Source organism: Chrysochloris asiatica, unplaced genomic scaffold (genome assembly GCF_000296735.1).
Source record: "Chrysochloris asiatica unplaced genomic scaffold, ChrAsi1.0 scaffold00039, whole genome shotgun sequence".
In the NCBI taxonomy this organism is placed as follows: Eukaryota; Metazoa; Chordata; class Mammalia; order Afrosoricida; family Chrysochloridae; genus Chrysochloris; species Chrysochloris asiatica.
In genome coordinates, this window is record NW_006408557.1 from 18,377,141 (window position 1) to 18,394,703 (window position 17,563).

At 45.6% G+C, this 17,563-nt stretch overlaps 1 protein-coding gene across 1 annotated transcript; it reads left to right on the forward strand.

Annotated features, from left to right (window-relative positions):
* The first annotated feature begins 330 nt into the window (after nucleotides 1-330).
* SUN5 (Sad1 and UNC84 domain containing 5) lies at nucleotides 331-14,745 on the forward strand. Its single transcript, XM_006860768.1, has 12 exons — nucleotides 331-508; nucleotides 712-783; nucleotides 1,818-1,884; nucleotides 2,617-2,678; nucleotides 5,118-5,167; nucleotides 6,422-6,456; nucleotides 7,063-7,171; nucleotides 9,929-10,007; nucleotides 11,017-11,132; nucleotides 12,801-12,968; nucleotides 13,656-13,745; nucleotides 14,590-14,745. The coding sequence occupies exons 1-12, from the start codon at nucleotides 331-333 to the stop codon at nucleotides 14,743-14,745; spliced, it is 1,182 nt and encodes a 393-aa protein (XP_006860830.1).
* Nucleotides 14,746-17,563: the final 2,818 nt, after the last annotated feature.

The following is a 17,563-nucleotide window of genomic DNA, read 5'->3' on the forward strand; positions in this document are numbered from 1 at the left end:
AAACGTGACTGCACAGAGTGGAAAGAAGGAGACATTACTTCTCATGGATCTCTTTTTAGTAGTGAGAAAACCTTTCCCCTACATTCCATATTTGGGAGTATTACAATAAACTCAAACCAATCAGAATTGTCTAAAATTATATGGGGTTACAAGTAGACAAGGCAACAAAATCAGGATACTGCTAGCAAGAGGATGCGGTGGCTTTCGGGTGATAACCACGTGTGACTGTCATAGTAAACTTTACTGTGTCTGTTCTTCAAAAGAGAACTGGATTTGAGGTCAGCCAACCTAGGTCCATGTCTGATTCTGACCACCCACAGACTAGTGGCCATGGACAAATCTCTCCTCAACTCAGTAGATCTAAAACATGGGGACACCAATCCACTTACCTCCACACCCAACTTTCCTTATAAGTTATCAAGTGTGATTGTGAATCTTGTTATCCACAGGGTCACCCAACGAAGCCGGAACACAGGCAGGAGAGCAGAGGAGTCCTTGCCAAACACGAGTGAGCAGGGAAGAGGAGGGGAGCCCTGGGTCTTCATAAGACAGCTGAGGGTCTGAGGCTCAGAAATGCAAATGAGGTCCCCCAACAAAGGGGGAAGCAGAGAGGAAGGAGTGCTTGCACCAAGGTTCAGGTTGTTCCTCATCTCTGCAAACACCATGTGCCAGAGACTTGTAATGACATGAAAACCCCTGTGGTCTCCACAGATCCTGACACCTTCCTGCTGCCTGTCCACATCAGTGCCCCAGGTCTGACTCAGTGCATGCTGGGATTTATGTGTACGTATATTCTGAAGAGCAGCCTTGGCCATCCATGTGGACCTGGGAAGAGGGTCCAGCCTTAGGCTAGGCTGACCTGGGGGGTAAGGTCTATGTTGGGGTGATAGAGAGAGTCATGCTCTGAGGGTATCCCCATCATTCCAGCCAGGATTTCTATGGAGAGAGGAAATAGGAAGAAGAATGGCTGATTTGAGGAGGAGTTAACTGGTCATTGAGAGAGGAGACAAAAGTGAGGGCATGGGAGTGGTTGGACGTAACTCACCCTCACTCCAGAGATAATGTTCTTTCTACTTCTTTGCCCATTCATGTTGCCATCCACTTACTCATCCATTCAGTCATTTATCCAGTCATCTGTCCTTCTGTTGTAATGGCCATGCATCCCATTCATCCATTTAGTCACCCACTATTTCACTCATACCTTTATTTGTTAGTATGCACATTCAGTAATCAACCCATCCTTTCCTTTACCCATCCATCCTCTCATTTTCCCTTCACCTCATCCACTCTCCTATTCCATCTTCGAAGTCCTCCAGCCAGCCATTCTTGCCTCCATTCTACCCATCCATCCATGCATCCCACCTACCCATCCATTCGTTCATGCCCTATACATACATTCAATCTCCCTTCCATCCTTCCAACTATCCATTCTTTCAACAAATAACCCTGAACCTCTTACCTTTGCCTGGCCCCATACTGGGCAATTCTGGGCACCTAGTGATGAAACAGACAAGGATGCTGCACTTGAGAAGCTCCAAGTGTCTGAGGGAATGGACAGTAACACAGCCCAGAATTTCATGCTTTTGAGTCATTATTAATTATCTACTAATGGCATACATTGCTCACCTACATAGCCTGTGCTCATTCCACACTGGCACTTACCTCTAAGCAGAACAGAGAACTGTGCTAGGATCAACCACCAAGTCAGGAGGGTCTCCCAGATCTTGAATCTTCCCCAAGGTTTAGGACAATGAATTCGTGTATGAGAGTGAGGCTAAGAGGACAGGATACTCCCTACTCTCCTGTCTTCTCAACAGCCTGGTTGACCTGTATAGCCTGCTTTCTGAGGACTCATGCCTACCAAGTACTATTCAACAATAGCAGGTAAGCAGGGACAGGGAAGGAAGGTTAAGTGAGGCTGGAAACAGACAGCTGGTAACCACAGCAGCTTCCTCGTTGATTTAGACCTGGGTTTGGGGGTTTTGCTTACTTGTTTGTTTTGCTCTGGATCCTTAGCCTGCAGCTCTCTGTGACCCTCCCTTATGTGGGACCCATTGGATATACCGATCCCACCCCACACCTTTGCAAACACTGCTCTTCCTGCCCAGAATGTCCCTCTCATCTTTAATCCTTATCCTTCGTGTCCATGTCAGTCCCTCTGAATTCCTGCAAAGTTGTCCATCTCTTTCATTCAAGTTTAACTGTTTCCTTAATGCCTATCTTAGGCTCAGCTATGCCTCTATCATTTATGAACTCCCAGTTGGGTGAGAAAGGTAGATGCCAAAATTCACAGTGCCAAGCTGGTAATGCTTGGGGAAAGGGACATTTAAGCTGAATTCTAAAAACTGAGTTCACCAGGGAAAAAAGAGGGCAAGGGGACAGATAGCACATCAGTGGAGAAAGGATGTAAGGAAGAGGAGGGCGAGCACTGTGAGTTGATTGCTGATGGTCTAAAATGCCAGAGTATGAGCTCACATTCCTCTGGGGCACTGGGGAGTCACAGAAGGTAATCAGCATCTTGGAGAGAGTGTCACTAACCAGAAAGAGACCTGTCCTTCAGGGTCCAGCCTGGGCAAAGCCCTGCTTCCCCTCCACTGTTGCTTCTCTGCCTTCCAGATGCAAGTTGTTCTTCCAGAAGCTCATAGAGAAGACAGGCATTCTGATCCTCTGTGTGTTAGGTATGTATGAACTGCAAGGTCAGTGGTTCAAGCTCACCAGCTGCTCCTCAGAAACCCTATTCAGGGTCGCTATGGGTCAGAATCGACTTGACAGCACTTAACAACAACACGTCCATATGAATTTTGCCATCAGTTTCTTCAGGAAGGAAAACTAGTTGGGGTTTTTTTCACAGAAACTGCATTGAATCTGTAGATCAATTTGGAAAACATTGGGTCTTCCAATCCATAAACAATAATGTCTTTCCATTATTGTTCATTCATTTCTTTCGATGACGTTTATAGTTTTTAGAGTATAACTTTTTTTTTTCTTATGTTAAATTTATTCCTAAGTAATTTTTAATGCTATTGTAGATGGAATTTTTTTTTTATTTCATTTTCAGATTGATAATTGTTAGTGTACAGAAATACAATTGACTCTTGCATATTGATATTTTATACTGCAACCTTGCTGAACTCATTTATTAGATCTATTCGTTGTGTGTGTGTGTGTTTATGTATATGTATAGCATTAGTAATTCGAACCCACCCAACTGCTCTGTGGGAGAACAGCCTAAAAATATCCTATAGAGCATACTACTCAGCCACGTGGAGTCACTGTGAGTCAAAATTGACTTGACAGCACCTAACAACAACATAAGTACAATAGTAAATGTTGTTGTTGGTGGTAAGTGCATGGAGTCAATTCCAACTCATAGTAACCCTGCAGAGGGTTTCCAATGAACAGCTGGTGGGCTTGAGCTGTCAACCTTGTACTTAGCAGTCCAGTGCTTATCCTACACCGTCATACCAGGATGCCAGTATTAAATTTTGTTGTTGTTAGGTGCCATCGATTCGGTACCAACTCAAAGCAACCCTATGCACAACAGAAAGAAACATTGCCAGGTCCTGGGCCAACCTCACTACTGTTACCACGCTTGAGTCCATTGATGCTGCCACTTGACCAATCCATCTCGTTGGGGGTCTTCCTCTTTTTCTCTGACCCTCCACCTTACCAAACATGATATCCTTCTCCAGAAACTGGTACCTCCTGACAATATGTCCAAAGTATGAAAGACAAAGTTTGGCCATCCTGGTCTCCAACGAGCACTCTGGCTGCCCTTTTTCCAACACAGATCTGTTGGTTCTTTTGGCAGCCCATGGTACTTTCAATATTCTCCTCCAACACCATAACTCAAAAACATCATTTCTTCTACGGTCTTCCTTATTCACTGTCCAGCTTTCACATGCATATGAGGTTGTGGAAAATACTATGGTTTGGGTCAGACGTACCTTAGTCCTCAAGCTGACATCTTTGCTCTTCAACACTTTTAAAAGTTCCTGTGCAGCAGATTTGCCTAATGCAATATGTTGTTTGATTTCTTGACTGCTGCTTCCATGAGTGTTGATAGTTGATCCAAGAAGAAGGAAGTCCTTGACAACTTCAATCTTCTCTCCATTGATAAGAACATTGTTTATTGGTCCAGTGGTGAGGATTTTTGTTTCTTTTACACTGAGATGCAATTCATACCAAAGGCTGTGCTCTTTGATCTGCATCAGTAAATTTTTTAAATCCTCTTCACTTTCAGCAAACAAGGTTGTATCATCTGCATATCACAGGTTGTTAATGAGTCTTCCTCCACTCCTGATGCCTCATCTTTCTTCATAAAACCCAGCTTCTCAGATTATTTGCTTAGTATACATGTTGAATAAGTATGGTGAAAGAATACAACTCTGTCACACTCCTTTCTTAATTTTAAACCATTCAGTGTTCCCTTGTTCTGTTAGAACAACTGCCTCTTGGTCCAGGTACAGATTCCTCATGAGCACAGTTAAGTGTTCAGGAATATTCATACTTCACAATGTTGTCCATAGCTTGTCATGATCCACACAGTATTAAATAGAAAATGGTAAAAGCAGGCACCCTGGCCTGAGTCTGATCTTTTCGAAAAAGCATTCAGTCTTATACCAGTAAGTATGATGCTGGCAGTCTTATACCTGTAAGTATGATGTTGGCAGTTTTTGGTAGGTAACCTCTATTGGGTTAAAGAAGCTCCCTTTTACTTTTAGTTTGTTTCATGTTTTTTGTCATACGCAGAAAATAGGTTTTAAAAGCTTATAGGATAGTAGCATGAATGTATGGTGGGATTTCAGTCACCACAGAAGTCATGAAGTATCCAGAGATCAGTTAAGTTTGGGGATGGGAATGAGAGGGAGATGCTCATTATCTGGTTTATGTGAGACACATTGCATACGTGATCTCATTCAATAATGAAGTGAGTGTTACCATTATTATTACTAGAGCTGGAAACTGAAGTATATAGATGATTAAGTGGACTCCCCAAAATTGCACAATTCTGGTATGTGGCAAAGCAGGATTTGAACTCAAATAGCCTATCTCCAGAGCTTAGGCTGTTGCCTTTCCATGTCAAATAGCTCATTTTCATTCTCTTGACCCTGCAGGATTCTGGATATTATCTATACACTTACCATCAAAAATGGAAATCTGGCAGGTGAGTGTATGTTTTGTTCGGGCCCCACACTGACTGCGTCCACCTCAACCAGTCAGTGTCACCTCCGTGGCTCCCCCTGTGCCCACCACATATGAGCCTGCTCCAAACCGCCACCTTTGCTGTTGCACCTGCCCTGAAGCCCCCTCTCTTCTGCCAAAAACTGAATCTCAAGAACAGAGGCAATAGCAGTTCTTTCTCCAGGAACCCCAGAACTGACCCATTTCTCTTTTTCTACACTCCCCCACCTAATGTGGACTAGGGAACATAGGAGGGGGTTTCAAAAGTTCATGGAAAAAATTTTCCCAAGAGATTTTGAAGCCCCCTCATATTTCTCACTCTGCTCAAAGCAGTTCATTTCTCTACTCAAACAAGATGAAACCATGTGCTTTGTGGTATCTAAAGAGAAAGAAGGAGTTCTCTGTCTGAGGAACGCAAAAAGTCTTGGAAGATTGATAGGGAAATACAATCTGAGGGTCCCGTCCCTCCTCCTTCATTTCTCCACATGATCCAGCTGAAATGTCACCTCATCCTGAAGCACCCAGACAGAGGAAGTCACATCCTCCTCATTCGTCTCACACTTTCTGTAATCTGAACACAATGTTCTGTAATAATGGCTGTGTCCAACTCGACTGACAGTTTCTTAAAGGCAGGAACCAAGTCTAGTGTGTTCCAGGAATGTCCAACATAGGGCCAAGCTCAGGGTTTTCACTACTCAATGTTGGATGATTACAGCCAAGATGGGAGTGTGAATGTAAGGAGGACAGATGGGTGGATGGGTGGGTGGTTGAGTGGGAGAATGGATGTGATAGAGGGATAAAGAGGGGAAATGGATGGATGAATGGGAGAATGGATGGATGAGAAAGTGAATGAAGAAGAGGGTAGATGGATGGATAAACAGGTGATGGAATGAATAGACAGGGAAGGACGAATAGATGATAGGATAGATGAAGGGGACAGGGTAGGGTGTGTGCATGGATGGATGACAAATGGATGTGTTGGTGGATGGATGTATAAATGGATGATAGGACAAATGTATGGATGGATGAGAAGAGTGGATACCTGGGTATAAGGGAGGGTAAGTGAGTAAGTAGATGGGTGGATGGATGGATGGATGAATGGATGGATGAGACAGTATACGGGAAAGTAAGTGGATGGATGGATAGATGGTTGTGGGAGAATGGGTATATGAAGCTCCATTGGGCCCAGATTCAGTCATCTGAAGGAGATCCCTTGCTTTCCTTAACACCCCAACAGAATAACAATGCAGATGTTCTACTGCAAAACTTGAGGTAAGAGGAATCTGCTGAGTGATCCTATAACCACACAAAATCTAGAGCTAGAGTGAGGATCTGAGATGTATTGGCTAAGAATGTGGGCTCTGTAGCCAGACTAACCTGATTCAAATCCCAGCTCCATAATTTCTACCTGGGTGACCTTATTTCTCCAAGTCACTTCACCTCTCTGGGCGTCAGACTCCTCATTTATGAGATGGGCATTACACTCACCTGGCACTGAGTAATTGTGGGCATTTTTATAAAAAATGTAAACTGTTTGAATACTCCTGGCCCATAATCAATGCTCAGCAAATAAATATAAAGAGATATTTCAACCAGCAAGACACCATCTGGTGGCAGCATCCTTAATTTCAGACAAAATACTCAGGAATATTTGAAAGGAATGAGTTGAACTTAAAGACGTTCAAGGGGCAAGGACAAGCATGGATAATGTTTTGGAGATAAGAATCTGGTAGGTGAGGCCAGAGCTGAGCCTAAGAAAGTGACAAAATAGAATGCTAGTTCTTTGAAAGCTGACTGGCAAAGGGAGAAGCTGAGGTTGGCAATAATAGCAACACACTCATTCAATGCAATGCAATGTTCCCACTCCTTCCTGAGAAGGAGATGCCTGGAGACGTTGCAACATCACACCAGAGAAATCCAGGATCTTCGAGGTAGAATAAACCAGCTCACTGCCAAATTCCAGGAGATGAAAGCCATGTCCAATGAGGTAAGATGGTGGTTATTTGTCCCCCTTTCCCAACATTTTGTTGTTGTTATGTGCCATGGAGTCAGTTCCGACTCAGCGACCCTGTATAGGGTTTCCGAGGTTGTAAATCTTTACGGGAGCAGAAAGCCTCATCTTTCTCCTGCGGAACAACTGGTAGTTTCAAACTGCTGACTATGAGATTAGCAGCCCGATTTGTAACCACTACACTACCGTTGCTCCTCAACATTAGATTCTCCCTTTGTTTGGGTCTCTGTTTACAATATCCAAAGTCATCTTGTTTCTTGGTTTCTTCTCTCATTTTGATGGAGTACATCCCCCACTGTTGTTGTTCAGTGTGGTCAAGTCAGTTCCAACGCATAGCAACCCTGTATAGGGTTTCCAAGGAGCAGTTAGTGAGTTTGCAGTTCAAACCAACCTTGCAGTCTGGTGCTTATCCTATGGTGCCACACCAGGACTCTATCCATGATTTCCTGGAAAAGAGTTAAAGAGAAAGTATATTGATTTTTTTATATCTTGTATGTTTGGAAAACATCTTTATTCTACCTTTGCACTTACAGTTTGGCTAGCTATAGAATTTCTAGGTAGGAAATTTTTTCTGTCTCAAAATTTTTAATGAAGCACCATTGTATTCAAATTTCACTGTAGTTGTTTAGAATTCTAATGCCATTCTTACTAGTGTTCCTTTAAGAGTTATATGTTTTTTTATTCCTGAACACTCGTAGAAAACTCTTTTGTCTTCAATATTCTATATTTAACAAATTGTTTTGGGAATTTAATATATTGAATCTGTGGGTTAATGCCTTTCAATAGTTTTGGAAATTGCATAGCTATAATCTCTTAAAATATGGTCTTTTTTCCATTGTCTCTCTTTTCTTTCTGAGACTCCAATTATATGCATGTGTTCCACATAATGTCTATACTATTATCTGAATTTTTCTTTTTTCCTATGTCCTTAAGTTCTGATATTGTCTACTGGCTTTTCTTCATGTTCACTAATAATCCTATATTCTGCTCTGTCTGATCTACTGTTAGATCCTAGTGTGGCAGTGTAGAGTAAGCACTGGAATGCTAACCACAAGGTCAGATTCAAATATACCAGCTGCTCCTTGGAAATCCTTTACAGGGTCGCTGTGAGTCAGAATTAACTCAACACCCCTTAACAACAACAATATATGGTTAAACTCATCCATTTAGCTCTTCACTTAAAATATTGCATTTTTAGTTCTAAAATATACATTTGATGCTTCTTCATAAATTTTAATTTTATGACAAAATTCTCCATCATTTCATTATCAGTCTTTTTCTTGATTTTACTCAATACATTAGTCGTAGTTATTTTTAAATCCTTGTCTGACAGCGCCAGTATCTAAATCATCTATGATTTCTTTCTATTACCTTTTTCACTTAGTTATAAATCATGTGATCTTGTTTCTTCATGTCTAGTCATTTTTTTAGTATTTGCTTTTGAGGCAGATCAGTTAGGGCTATTGACCAAAGCACCTATATGTGTCCTTTCCACTAGACCTGGGTTTCCTAACAACATAGCAGCTGCATTCCAAGAGTGACTGTTCCAAGAAAATCTGGCAGTGCTGTGTCACCTTTTATGACTTAGTCTTAAAAGTCACAGCACCACTTCTACCATAGTCATAGGTCCAACAAGATTGAGGTGGCAAGAACCCCACCAGTTACTGGGAAAAGTGTCAAGATCTCATTGAAAAGAAAAGCATGAGGAATGGAAGATCTTGAAGTGGCCATGTCTAGACAATACAATCTTTTCACAACTATGAAGAGTCTAATAAAAGCAATAGCTGGTTTTTATTAGTTCTTAAAAATCACAGTCTTGTAAATGTTGTGGGGCAACTCTATTCTGTCCCATAGGGTCACTAATGAATTGGTATCAACTCAACAGCAATGGGTAATGGGTATAGCAGTTATGGAGTGCCTACTAAGTACACTGTGATAAAGACTGTAGTCTTTATCTGGCAATACAGTATAATGGTTAAGAGCCTGAACTCTAGAATAGAACTGTCTGGCCCTGTTGCTTAGCAGCTGTGTGACCTTAGACAAGTTACTTTTCATGCCTCAGTGTTCTCATCTTTTAAATGGGGATAACAATAGTACCTTCCTCCTAGGATTGCTGTGAGGGAATAAGTGAGCATATGTGAACCAGCTAAGACTCCTTGCACATAGTACAGGCTTTATACAAAGTCTTAGTTTTAATTTACAACAGTCCTAAAATGGTTACCATTGTGATTATTCCCATTTTACAGACAAGAAAATCAAGATTCAGAAGTGGCAGTAAATTGCCAAGGCCCCATAGCAGTAAAGGTGTGTGACTCCAGAGCCCATGATGGCCTTGTGATGGTGGAGGTGAAAGCCCTACATAAACCTAGTAGGTAGAGAATAGGGGGAGCCAATGGCCCCATGTGGCCTTGGCTTCCTCACAGTGTTGTGACTGAGTAGTTCTGTGTGGAGCAGCCATGGTCTTCACAGGCAGGGGTAAGCTGTTAGGGAAGAAAGGTTGTCTGGCTAGCGCCTGTCGTCTGGCATGAACATATATGTATGGGCTGTAACTGGTAAGATCATACCAGTGCACTTTTAAGAAAGCACCAATGTAGTCAAGCTTTTACTATTGTTTAGAATTCTAATGTCATTCTTATTATTGATCTTTTAAAGAGTAATCTGTTTTTCTTAATCCCTGGAAACTTGTAGAAAATTCTTTTTATCTACAATAAGCTGTGTTTCCTACTTTCTCAGCAAAGAATGTCTCAGAAAATCATGAAGATGATCCAAGGGGATTACATCGAAAAGCCAGACTTTGCCCTGAAGTCTATAGGTAAGTGGCCCTTGTCTACTCATCTCAAGTTTTCTCAGAAACTCTTCAGAGGGGGAGCTCAGTTCTGGTCCGGTGTTTCTCACACACCCCTTCTGTTCTGGAAAATTCACCTCAGTGCTAACCTCTGCTCCTCATCTGGTTTTCTTTTTGGGGATTTGGGGAATGGGGAGCAAGGAAACACCAGTAGCCAGGCCCTCAGAACTGCCCTTTCCTCCACCCATCCACTCTGTCTCTAAACCTAGCTTTGCTGTGTGCCAGGCACTGGGTGCTGGGTGCTGGGGACACAGTGAGTGTGGCAGAGCTGTCCTTCCCTTCGGAGAGGGCAGAGATTGACTGCATAAGCAAACCAACACGTGTGAATTGCATTGGCAATCAGTGTCAGGAAATTAAAGCAGGTGTTGAGGATAGAGAGAAGCTTCCAGGTGGGGACATTTGGGTTGAGTCTTCTTGGGTGAGGAGGGAAAAGTGTTCCACAGAGGGAGTAGATGGGAAAGAGTGAGTGAAAGGAACATGGAAGGGGGCAAGGTGGGCTTCAGGGCCAGTGGAGTAAGGAACACCCAGCCAGGTGGCACCATTAATCCCAAGGTTTACTGGTAAGTGGGGTCAAAGGGCATCTACCGAATCCCTTAATAGCCTGGGGTCTCATTTGGCCTCTCATGGAAGCAGGTTCTCCTTTGTAAAGTGGGTATGGCCGAAGCCATAGTAACAGGAACGAGGCTGACACACAGTCAGTGCTTACTCTGTCTTAGACACTGCTGGATTTTGTTGATTTACTCTTTTCCAACGTTACAATAACCCTATGAAATGGGTGCTAGCGTAACTTCTTTGTGTATAAGTACTGTTACTCCCATTTCCCAGAGGAGAACACTAAGGCCTGATAGGGTCAGTGGTTGCCCGCCACACAGTGAGTTCTCCCTCCGTGGGGTGCTCTTCCTCCAGGCAGGAGTAGGAGGTGAGCTGGGACTGGGAGCTGCTCCCCTGAGGAGCCCCTCCATCGTCTCCCTTGCAGGGGCCTCCATTGACTTTGACCACACATCAGCCACTTACAATCACAACAAGGCTCGCTTCTACTGGAACTGGATCCGACTGTGGAACTACGCACAACCCCCCGACGTCATCCTTGAGGCAGGGGTGGTGGCAGGGGACAAGAGGAGATGGGCAGGAGGAGGAGGGACACGGGGAAGAGGTGTGGTTAGGAAATCAGTCTGGGGGCAGGTGCTAAAAGCAGAAGTTGGGTGGGTGCTAGGGGCCGGGTCTAGGGTGGGGTGGAATAAGGTAGGTAGGGATGGGCCAAGGGCAGGGGGCAGAGAGATGGGGAAATTGATAGGGTAGGGGCAGAAGAAGTCAGGGGCGAGGGGATCAGGGGCAGGAGCAGGAGCAGGAAGTGGGAACAGAAGGTAGGTGCTATTATGAGAGGAGAAGCTGAAGGAGGAGTACGGAGCAGGGACAGACTTCTTTGTCACTGAAAGGGTCCATGCTACCCAGCCCCCAGGACTTGAGAGTCAGAGATCCTCCCAGAACCACCCTGGAGGGTAGATCCTGATGTCCCCATTTTGCAGAGGAGGAGACTGAGGCTCAAAGAGGGAGCCGAGGGGGAGAGACTGGAGACTCACCGCCAGCCACACAGCTGTTCACAAATTACGACAAAACCCACATGCAATCCCTTTGGAATTCTGCCACACAGATGAGGAAACTGGGTCCCAGAGAAGGGAAGGGGTTTCCTCAGGTCATTCAGCAAACACCAGAGTGTCTCATCCTAGTGGCCAATCCTGGATCAAGAAAACACAAAGATCACAGCACTTGGGGTCAGGGCTGGAGTAGAGGCCATGTCTGGAAGGCTTCCTGGTGGAGGTGGCCAAAGACAGCAGTTGTCAGGTAGAACTAGGAGTCGAGGGCATGCTGGCAGAGGAACAGCAGGTGAAGGCTGGGTGGCAGTCCAACGAGTGCAGTGGTGGGAGGGCCACACTAGGGGCTCTGGTCAGGTCTGGAGCCCAGGGTAGGGCTGACTCAGCCGGGCTCTGTCCCTCAACCCAGCTCTACCCTTGAGACCAAGCGAGCCCCCTTCAGTCTAGTCATCAGACTCAACTCAGCACTGGGCCTTACACATGCTATTCCCTGTTTGGAATGCCCTTCCCTGCTCTACCATCCCAGCTAATTAATTCCTCTCCCTCATCCTTGGCATCTCTAGGAGGTCTTCTCTGACACCCACAGGTCCCAGGATACCCTCCCCCAAAATCTAGCTTCTTCTGTTTCAGATGAGGACCATCTATGCTGTGTCTCTAAGACAACCTTGCTGTTGATTTCAGCCAAACCCCTTTTCCTCTCTAGGCCTATGTTTTGCATTTTGCGGGCAGGAGATTGTGGTGGTTCACAGCCAATTCCATGGTCAAATCACCTGGGTTACACTCCCAGCTCTGTATAGCCCTAGATAAGTCATTACCCTGATGTTTCTTAGTTTCCTCATCTGGAAAATAGACACTTACATTCCAGGGTGGTTGTGAAATCATATCAAGAAGGATGGAAGGAAAAATGAATAAATGGGGGTCAAGGTGGGAAGCTGAAGGCCGGGAGGCTGAGCAGGCCCTGTCCTCTCTGCACTGAGCTGGAGGAGGGCTCATCCTTGCCACAGGCAATCAGGGAAGGTCCCTGGAGGAGGTGGTACTGGAGCCAAGCTTTATAGACAGGAAGGAACTGGCTCAGCCAGAACAGCCAGGAAGATCTAGGGGAGCCAGGGTGGGTGAGCAACACATCTTTAACATCCAGCATGACCCCCTCTACCTCTACCCCTTTTAGCCCAATGTGACACCTGGCAACTGCTGGGCCTTCGCTGGGGACCATGGCCAGGTGACCATCCGACTGGCCCAGAAGGTTTATCTGTCCATCCTCACACTGCAGCACATCCCCAAGACCATCTCCCTGTCAGGCAGCCTGGACACTGCCCCCAAGGACTTTGTCATTTATGTGAGCATGCCCAGCAGGGCACAAGTCTTCACTAAAGGCGCAGCCTCAGAGCAGCGGCATTACAAGCAGCGGGGCGAACTTTCCGCACAGCCCATGCAGGCTAGAGGGGGTGGCTGAGGTTTTGTGAAGACGGGAATGGCTAGGGTAGGGGGCCAGCTCTCAGCCTGTACAGTTAGGGGACAAACTTCGACCCAGGTTTTTGGAACCAAGAGTCTTCAGAGAACAGTGGGCCCCCATTATACTGATGTTGTTATTGTTGTTGTTAAGTGCCATCGAGTCGGTTCCGACCCATAGTGACCCTGTACAGGGTTTCCGAGGCTGTAAATCTTTACGGGAGCAGAATGCCTCATCATTCTCCCGCGGAGCCGCTGGTAGTTTCGAACTGTTGGCCTTAAGGTTCACAGCCTGATTCGTAACCACAACGCTACCAGAGCTCCTTATTTTACTGATAAGAGAACTAATAACAAGAGAGAGGTCAGGGAAACACACACATCCCAATGACAGAGTTAGAAGCAGATCTTCAGCCTACTGACTCCCAGCCCACGCTGTTTCCTAATCATTACGTGGTGCTCAAATGAGTAGAGAGCTCCCCACCTAGAGAGGTGTGCAAGTGTTGACTGGGGAGGGAACATTGCCTCTGAAGGCCCTGCCTGCATCTAACCCCTTCTCCTTGGCCTCATTCCACAGGGAATGAAGGGCACCCCCAGGGAGGAGGAGGTGTTCCTAGGCGCATTCCAGTTCCAGCCAGAAAACACCATTCAGATGTTCCTGCTCCAGGTACCTACTGAAGCCACAATACATTCAGGCCTTCACCCAGGGTCCTTACTTCATCCCCTGGCCCACTTGACAGACGAGGAAATTGAGGCTCAGAAATGGACTCAGAATCCAGGACTGAGAACAGGATTCCAAGGAGAGCTGCCTAGCCTCTGGCAACCCCATCCCCTTTTTTCCTGCTCAGCCCATGACCCTTCTTGCTGCATTCCCTCCCAGGGACAACAGATGTTGAGCAGAAGGGACCCTAAGAGCTGAGGTTGGTGGTTCCAAACTAAGAGACTCACTACTGAGAGGCTCCATGATCAGTGGAGGGAAGAGAGTTGAGGATGAAAGTAGAATCAGGATGAGGGAGTAGGGAGGGTTCCTGGAATGGCCAAGGGGCTTGATGGGGGTGAGTGTCCAGGCTTAGGAATCAGGCCAACCACAAATTGTGTGTGCCTTGGGCCATCTTTGGGCCTTCATTTCCCCTTCTGTAACTCCCAAGGAGGGCACGAGCTCTCATAGGCTAAGGGCTCCCTCCTGCCCACACTGAGCAAGTTGTCTAATGAACACTGGCATAAAGGGGTAGGACTGTACTAAGAGAGCACCAACTGCATGCCAGGTGCCAGTAAGTCATCACGATCTCCTCTCATGCCCACTGCAACCCTGGGAAACAGACCTTACCATCCCACAGAGGGGGAAACAGACCCAGGGCCCCAATCACAGGATGTCTGTTTTCCTGGCCTTGGCACCTTCCATCCAGCCCCTGAATATGGACATGCTGTGCCTCAGTCTCCCCACCTGTGAAATGGGAGGTCCCTGTCTACTCCCAGCCGACCCTGTGGGAGTCTATGGCTCTGTCTTCCAGAACCAGCCCGCCCGGCCTTTTGGTGCCGTCAAGGTGAAGATCTCAAGCAACTGGGGGAACCCACGCTTCACCTGCCTGTACCGTGTGCGTGTCCATGGCTCTGTAGACCCTCCTGGAGATGAGCCTAACCAGAGCCCCCTACCTCAGAGAAATTAAAGTTTATTCTTTACTCCGTAGCCTGAGAGGTTTAGGGCCCAGGAGAACTGGGGTGGGCTAGGCATTCAATGTCTGAGGCCATGGTCGTCAATGACTGAGCCCAGTCTGGGCACCGCATCCGATAGGATGTATTTCAGGTGTCAAAGTTTCAGTTCCCCAAACTTTACATCCTTATTTCATCTGGGTGATCTCTGCCATAGGTGAGTCCCACCTGGTCCTGCATTTACTGGAGAGCTTGCAGAATGCTAAAGACGAACCAGTGTCCGCAATACAAACAAGGTGCTGATCTCGCAGCACGAAGCATCCAGCACCACTGTGTGGGGTACACAGGATGTGTTGGGGAAAGGATCTGCTGATCTTACTGTCAACCTGGAAACCCAGGCAGGCAACGAGAGGCCTAGTCCTCTGGAAAGGGGTGGCGACACCCCTGAGCCAGACCCCAGAGAAAGGCAGGGCTGGTCAAGGCAGAATGAGCACAGGACCTGTAGTCTGCAGGGGAGGGAACACCTAGGGCAGCAGTAGGGAGGTGGAGATGCTGGTGAGGGTCCAGCTGGGCATTACAAGGACGGATAAATCAGAAATACGCTTGTCTCCTAGGAGGGCTGGCAGGTCAGTGCACACTTACACAAAACCCTGTCCTGATGCAGAAACAACCCTTCGGACCATCCACCAGGCCTCCACGCCAGCCCCAGAGACCGGCCAATGCCTAGTCCTAAGGCCTATAATCACACTAACCAACATTATTTTCATATTTTTATGTGAACCATGTTTTTGTTGTTATTATATGCCATGGAGGTGATTCAAATTCCTTAAAAAGTTCATGGAAAAATCCCATTCTCTTGCAGTTCCATTTTTCCATAAAATTTTTGAAACCCCCTCAGAGAATTGGCCCATAGGGTTTCCTAAACTATACTCTTTATATAGGAGCAGATTACCAGATATTTTCCCCTACAGAGCCACTGGTGGGTTCAAACTGCCAACCTACTGGTTAACAGTCAAGTGCTTAACCATCGTGCCACCAGGCCTCCTTATGTGAACTGTACTTGTTATTAAAACGCCAGACCACACTGAGGTGGGTATTTGTTGAAAACTCACCTCTTTCCTCAAACGTCATTCTCCCTGAGCCCAGTTATACTCCTTCCATTGTTATATATTTTGTAAGGATTTCTCCCAGCCACTTGCCTTTTGCCTTTGTTTATAGTGTCTTAATAAAGTTTAGGAAACATGTTTCCAAAAGAGTCTCATTGGGGCTACAAAAAGAGGGAGACGAAAGACGTATGCTGAAGAAGAGATTAGGTAGAGATATCACAAAATTGCTGAAATTGTTGAGGATTCCTTTTAATTAGGCAGTGAGACTTTGACTTAAGATCACATTTGTTAAAATGTATGTGAAATGACTAAGGGATGATTGCTATTTTTGTAATCTTTATTATTTGCATTGGCGTCCTGGTGTGGGACTGCAGGATAATGTGCTGGACTAGCTGCTTCTCAGAACCCCTATACAGGATTGCTATAGGTCAGGACCAACTCAAAGTCACTTAACAACAACATACACTAACTGGACTCCCTGGTTGCTACACATGGTTAACTCACTTGGTTGCTAACTGAAAGGTTGAAGGTTCAAATGCACCCACAGGTGCTCTGAAGAAAGGTCTGGTGATCTACTTCTAAAAAATGTCACAGAAAATGCAATGGAACACAGTTCTTGTCTGACGCCCGTGGGATCCCCATGAATCAGAATCAAAGGCAACTTTTTTTTTTAAAACACTGTTGTTGTTGTTGTTAAGTGCCGTTGAGTCAGTTCCGACCCATAGCGACCCTGTACAGGGTTTCCGAGGGTGTAAATCCTTATGGGAGTAGAAAGCCTCATCTTTCTCCCGCGGAGCGGCTGGTAGGTTCGAACCGCTGACCTTAAGGTTCGCAGCCCGATTCGTAACCACTACGCTACTAAATACATGTATATGTGCTCTTTGATGCATACGTGTAGAGTGCTTGGGTGGTACAAACAGCTAAGCACACAGTACTAACCCAAAGATTGGTAGTTTAACTCCAGAGGCACCTCAGAAGAAAGACCTGGAGATTTCTTCCATAGGATCACAGCCATTGAAAACCCTTAAGGAATGCAGTTCTACTATGAAACACAAGGTGTCGCCATGAGTCAGAATCGATTTGATGCAATTGGTTGGGTTTGGGCTTTGTTTTTGTTTTTTGATGCATACACATGTAAGATCTAAATGTTCTTTAATAAAAGCTCTTTAACATATCTCAAACTGACTTTTTTGCAAGGTGTAAGCTAGGGATTTAATTTAAATTTTTGCTAAATTATTACCCAAATAGCTTGGAAACTCTCTTCCCTGTCTGTTGGAAAGACTGTTGATGCACAATTTCCTGGCTCTTTGCCGTTTCACCGAGCCTTCTCTCTCCTGCCCCAGCATCACCCTCTTCCCTCACTCTGGCCTTGGAGCATGTTTTGGTATTATTTACTATGGCACTGTGGGTTAATGCACTGGACTGCAAAGTCGGTTTGATCTGAAATGTAGGCGGTTCAAGCTCACCAGCCGCTCCTTAGAAACCCTATACAGGGTCACTATGAGTCAGAACCACCTTGGGGTATTTAACAACAACAAAAAATAACATGGCAAGAATTCCTTCTCTGCGTCAAAATCTCAGCTGCTGCCAACATAATTTCTTTCCCAGACAAACGTTAGAATCTGCTTGACAAGACTACCAAGGGGCTTACCCTGGTTTGATGGGCTACTGCCTGTACACTTGCTCCTTTGGCTAACTCACTCTTTTCTTCCTAGGACCAGAATCTTCA